This window comes from Opisthorchis viverrini, assembly GCF_000715545.1.
Source record: "Opisthorchis viverrini unplaced genomic scaffold opera_v5_82, whole genome shotgun sequence".
Classification (NCBI taxonomy): Eukaryota; Metazoa; Platyhelminthes; class Trematoda; order Opisthorchiida; family Opisthorchiidae; genus Opisthorchis; species Opisthorchis viverrini.
The window spans coordinates 474,990-481,490 of record NW_008751738.1 but is presented as its reverse complement, the minus strand read 5'-3'; the positions used below and the strand labels follow the sequence as shown (position 1 = coordinate 481,490).

The window sequence follows — 6,501 nt, the reverse complement described above, 5'->3', positions numbered from 1 at the left end:
ACATACGCTGTAATGTACTACTCATAAGGTTGCTGAAAACCCATCGACAGCCCACGACCGGTTTCGCCCTTCTTGGGGCTCATCAGGTAGGCGCAGTCCCCGGGTTTCCGTCAACCTTATGTTCTACTTGAAACCAAATTGCACGAAATTAGCGAATATACACTCATCTGCAAACTAATTTGGTTCTTTCGATAGACTCACCTGAAACTCTCCTACTCTTCCCCCTTAAGCCCTTTCATCCTTTCCCCTGACATTCTTGAATCCTTTGCGATTCCAGTGCGCCATAAGACCTGGTGACATGCAAAGCGTGACCAATATATTTTACAGCAACCTACTATCATCATTATATCTAGTTGCTCCCACACGAGCTTCCTATGTTTATGGTTGCCATCCAGCCACACGACTACTTGCTATACACCTTAAACTTGGGAAGACTCGTAGGCTCTTCCTTGAATCCCATGATCTCTCCATCCTTATTTTACTTAACAAACTTGTGGCTGATATTACCACCGCCAAGCTCGCTCTTGAGAAGCACGAGGAATCTAACGCCGTTGCCCATTCTCTACAGCCTTAGATGCTGAGGCGCCTCTTTCACTGGCGTTGCTTCTCAAATTCATCTGCAGTTTCAAATATTGTGGCCACTGACGGCCCCAATGACACTGTAGAATCACAAAAATCGGATATTTCTCCTCATCACCCCTTCCCATTAACAGTGGATTTGTTCAGGGTAGTGTGCTTGGCTCTCTACTCTTCTCACTATACATTAATAACGTTAATGATTGGATTATAAATGGACCCCGTTTTCTGTTAGCTGATGACATTAAGGTAGCTTATACGTTTAAGGCTAGTGGCTCTGTTTCTACCCTTGCTAACACTCCGTCTGATCTGAAATCTTCATCCTTCTGATCCTCAAACCCTTGTTTTCTTTCACTGCCCAAAATGCCAAGCTCCTCTAAATTGATTGCAGATTCCTCTTGAGGGCCTTATTCTCGACTGACCATCGACGCGTACCCCTGAAGAACTGAGAGACCCGGGCCTTAAGTAGACCTGTGCGTTCATTTTTTTCCAACATGCACGGTGCAGGGTGGTTAAAGTCCTTATGCTTCACGCTTTCATTAGCCAATTTTTCATGATAAACCATGTTTAATTGCCATCTTTATGCAGTTTTTCAGACTCACTCTTGAAAATAGCCTTGATTTTGCCACACGGTACTCGCGGGCATTCAGCATTGGTGTGGAGCAGCGTTAGTTTACCAAGTCCTTGTTTGCGGCGTCATCCATGCTGCCATATCGTCTAGAGTTTTCGTCACTTGCGCCGGATCTTCTATGCCTGAGGTGCATTAGGTTGAACCGAGGCCACCTGCATTGTCTAATTTATCGACGGTCTCACAAAGCTGACTGCTGCCCTAAATATTCTCTTTGCCATCTGTAATCTCCGCAACTCTGGATTTTGCTCCCATTAGCAACCTGCAAAACTGTCTTTAAACAAAACTTTTCCCTTTGCCTGTATTCCATACTATGGAATAAGCTCCCTTCCCATATCCGTACTATCTCATGTAGGCTTTTGAAAGGCCATCGATTTATACCTTTATTTTGAGAGAGCCAAGAATCTTTTGACGTCACTGATTACACTTGACAATTTTTGAAACAGACCCTTGGCCTTTCCAATTTACCCTCCCATCGCGGCATGTGCACTCACCAGAACAAACACTCCAACGCTACCGCACACGTAATACAGCCATCCCTTGAAGAATCTTGTTCATAAACCATATCATATCATACCTATCTCTTATGCGGACGTTCCAACTTCTGGCACCATATCTGCGCCTGCTTTCTGAAGCATGAGTCTCTTGCAGTGTCAAATAACTGCCCTTGTAATTGTTTTTATGCCCATCTCAGCTGGCCCCATTATATTTCCTCAAATCTGGCCTTAGGCTTCTCTTCTCAGCTCACTTATTCCTTGTTCTTTCAAGCCGGGCCCCGTCCCTGATTAACTGTGTCAGCCCTATTTAGTGCCTGGTGCACTGATTGTCTAGAATAGACCAACCTCAATTAAACTAAGGCCTTATCGCCTCGCTGCTCTGAACCATTCCTCATTGTCTTACTGCACGCAGTTTATACACATCAAAAAGTTGATCAGAAGGTGCACGATGCATGAAATAGTTTTTTGGTTCCACAACCCGCTCATTCACCCACAAATGAATTCGTGGTGCGCCTTCAGTCAACATATTGGGTGACACCGAGGCTTCGTCGTCGTTTAGCCATAATACTAGGCTCTTTGTATCTCTATTCTACTCACAAGGTTCACTAGGTAACTGCCATTTTATTTGTCTCCGTGTCTTGCTTCTTCCAGTGGCTGTTGGCTGTTTGCTTGTTCGAAATGGCTGAGCTGTTTAACCGACCTGGTTTTCTCTTCGACCATATGAATATTTTGCTGCTGGGATCGACCGTAAATGCACAGGCCGCACTTATGACCATTTAGTGACTTGTCATCATACCGATCTGGTAACATGAACTAGGGCTAAAATCCTCGTGCGGTGGGCGGGTTCGGTCCACGGGGAGGGTCGCCGTGTTACGCTGCACCATGGTACGTTCGTTTATCCGCTACCATGCAGTATTACGGGAACCCCCCAGTGGTTCTGAGGCTAACCTTCAACCAGGAAATCCATCAAAGGGCACAGTAGTTTTGCTCAGTAGTTGGTTTAGCTCATTCCGGTTGTCATACGTCTGGCAACGCCAAGGAATGCAAGCAAGTGACAGTTGATTTTCAAAAACTATGCACAGAATAGTTTGATGATACCATGCGGGCCTCGTAGCTAACATGGAAGTGCAGGCTGTTGCCACCTTCGTCTCAGTTGAGCATGCACGACCTCAAGTCCACTTCATCAGCCAGACATGACACACGTTATTCCCTCTTATTTTTTGAAGCGATCATAAAAAACACAAAGACTTTCTTATAACCTGAATACTTGAAGCCGCGGCCAGCACCTATTGGCCTTTTTTGCCATGCGCCATTTGTTTCTTGGAGCTGACGACGTGACTCGGTGGCTAGCGATCCATGCTCTTAGGTCTGTTAAGATCACGCGGTAGTAGAAATGATAATAGCTTCTAGTTGAACTACAGCCCTTATCCATTTTCCAGGAAGCTGTTGCTCAGATGGTTGTTGTTTGTTTACTGGCCCTGTTCACATCAACACCTGCTGTTTTGCACAACAAAGACCATATGGTTTTATCCTTTATCTGAGCTACAAACTACTGCCGCCCCTGTCTAGCTCACGAACCTAATCCAACCCAGATCCAGCTGCCACGAAAATGTATATTCCCTGTCCAAAAGCGGCAGAGTGAACTCGAGTGGCGGGTAGTTCTGCAGCTAAAATGGTTTATCGCAATTGCTAGAGCCCATATTGCACCCGTGGATTCAAAATATGCGAGTCACTCATGTAAATAAATTCGATTTGTATTTTATAACTGGCGGGGCGAACACCGAATACCGCACTCTCGGAGCTCTGGAATTGCCATTTCTTGTAATAATCGCAAGACATCCATCACATTTGGATAAATCATACAAAGTTTGAAGAACATATGGTTCGCAGATGACGATAACTTAGGCTTGTAGGTCAGATTCTGTGGTACGCTGAAGCGGTGTTTTCCATTGGAAATGGCAAAGCACTATAGTGGTTAACAGCCCTATGGAGTCTCAAATGAACAGAGTAAATTACTAATGTAAGCCAGATACAAAGTTACAAGGAGAAAAATCCAAGTAAATCTTGACTCACAGTCCAAAATAGGAGATTCCGTAGTTCCGTATTCCGTTGAACCACCACACCAAGAATAGTTCTACCCCCCTGGTATTCCAGATCTCCGGTGGTCGAAATATCACTCCATAAGCGTGAATATATTAGTCCAGTGTTTGTAGCTGAAATGTTTGTTCACGTTTAGTGTTAGCAGCGGTTCAATATAGCCAGCCGTCGGTCACAACAACAGTCACTCAGCAAAAGTCTCAAAGTCACGTTGGAGCCAACGAGCGGGCGGTAGTGGTCGTATTTCAGTAAAGCAAGCTTTTGTACAGCGATGTGACTGATAGTGATGGAGAAAAAGAAGATGATACTGAGCATGAAAAAGAGCAATTTACAAGTGCTACAGGGCGCCAGGTTACTCACACCTGGTGTAGGGGTTTCCAGATGGAATGGTGCCAAGATATACATGATAAGCAGCTGATCATAATGCTCACCATTGTTTCATGCCAACGGTTGCACAATACATCAGTGGCAACTTAGCCAACGACTACCATGCGGCTAAACGTCCGCGATGCTTAATCAGCTATTTGGATGTAGCCGACGTCGATCATATCGGGTAGCTGAATTGACAGCCGACGGGCAGCTGGCGTTGACGAATTGAGTAACAGGTGCCCAACTATCTCGACTGTGAAAATTCAATGGTTCACACGGAGGGAATGAAAGTTCAGTTACAATAAGCACTTCGATTATTACTCATAGTCAGGCAGGAATCGTATGCTTTCCTGGCGTGCATTGCTAATCGAGCATCTGTCGCCATGAAATGAGGGTAAGCTCTAGGGCAGTTTGGTGAAATGCCACCACTGGTATGCGGCTGACACACTGGGAGCAATTCTTTCTCTATACTACTAACACTTCTGCTGCTATAATCTCATAGAACGGCACTTGCACCAGGTTCTCTTCAGTGCCTGGTTCGCATTGCATTATTTCTTGTAGCTTGTTGTCTACCGATTATCAGGTCTCAAGAAACACGGACAAACAGCATGAAACTGATGGGCCTAACGTACCTCACATGAAATCGTCGTCTCTTTCCTCTGACTGGTGCACTTGTATCATTATAAACCTGTTTGCTCGCGGCTGTCGATTCAGTGAGTGCGGTTGCCTGGTAAAAGGTGGGTGTCATCCCTTGCTTTGGTAGGTTGCCATCAGATTATAACCTTTGGTAGATAAAGTCAAACTTGGAAACCATTTATGAATAATATTTCACACTGCTTGAAACTGACAGGCTCCGCATAAAAGGCGATACATAGATACAAGGATTTCACGCCACCTGGTAGAGGGTTCAGGTGCATTTACCGGGGCAGGTGTCAACCGCCTGGGGGCATGTAAGCGTTTCACAAGGAACTATAGTTTAGCCAACGTAGATTTCCCTCACCTTGTTAGTTAAACAGAATGGTAATGCAGTTTTTGGGGCTTTGGCTTGAAGACGCATACACGGCCATTCGATAGACAGCGTTCGGAAATTAGCCGTCACACTCCGGACTTCCCCTTGGGTCACAGAGGTACTACGTATGCATCCCATATTCCCGCACCCACTTTGCCGAAACACCTTCTGTATGGTTTTGTCAGGTGACCACTGTCGTCCAGAAAGTGATGACTGATCACATCGCCAAAGCGGACTATCCAGGATCGGGCGTACACAGCCCGCTTGCCGATGAAGTACAGCCAGTGGCCCGAAGACAAGAGCCGAATTGGGGTTAAGCAAAAAGCAGAAATTGCAGATCCTATCGGAAGCTGTGCGCCAGTTTCATGATAAAGAGGAAACCTACCGTACGGTATTGTTTAGGCGAGCCGTGCGGTTGAATGTGTGCCGGCTGTTTGCAGCGTTTATGGCCAAAAGACACGGATGGTTAACAATAAAGACATGCTTTCTGATAACACAGCAAATACGAAAACGGTCAAAGCACTGCTCTCGCCTCCCGCCAGTTTGTCCTCGACGAACGTCTTCATCTTATGCTTTTCGCCCACAATATCACTGAACGAGTCAAATAGTTCACACAGACACACCGTTTGCTTTCCACAAAGCGTACATAACCGGACGTCCGATATCCATGCCATCTCTGAGCAAGGAGGATGTGGACCTTGTAGCTACGGGCCATTCACGGATTGATACACAGGATCGAGGCTTTCGCCCAAGATTTCCGGGTCGATTTTGTTCTCGTTGGTCACGGGCTGTCGTCCATCTGAAAGGCACAAGTGAAAAAAGGGTGCAGCACTGCTCTTTATGTTCTCAAAGCGGGGCAGTGTGCTTTGCCAGCACAGGATTCGCATAAAAAATGTCTAATAGTAAAATAAACTGGCTTCTAGAAGGAGCGTGAACAACCGTCGGAGGAAGGTCATTCCACGCAGCTACTAACCGAAATGAGAAAAAATTTGTCTAATGAATGTGTGTGCTCTGAGCTTGAAAATTTTCTTACTATGTCCCCGCCGGGTGTTTGCTGGGTCAGCGGTAAAAAACCTGTTTGCCAAGCTTTTACCAAACAGGGCGTAAGTCAGAATTAGGTCCCCTCGGAAGCGACGGTGCTCCAGGGGAAAGAGATCAAGCATCACGAGACGCGTTTCGTAGTTCACGGGGTTGAGGCTGGCAACGATGCTCGTAGCGGCCCGCTGGACATGCTCAATGAGGGTGACGTCTTTCGTGAGTCCTGAGTAAACAACTTGGTTGGCGTACTCCAGGAGCGGTCTGACGTAGGCCACATACAGTAGTTA

The 6,501-nt window shown here is 46.1% G+C and overlaps 1 protein-coding gene across 1 annotated transcript in view; it reads left to right on the top strand.

Annotated features, from left to right (window-relative positions):
• Window positions 1-6,099: 6,099 nt before the first annotated feature.
• The window catches only part of T265_04764 (hypothetical protein), a gene marked incomplete at both ends in the record, with an annotated part of 33,326 nt that continues 32,924 nt past the window's right edge, over window positions 6,100-6,501 (top strand). Inside the window, 2 exon segments of the mRNA XM_009169589.1 lie at window positions 6,100-6,279; window positions 6,295-6,430. Of these exon segments, the coding sequence (XP_009167853.1) occupies window positions 6,154-6,279; window positions 6,295-6,430 (262 nt within the window).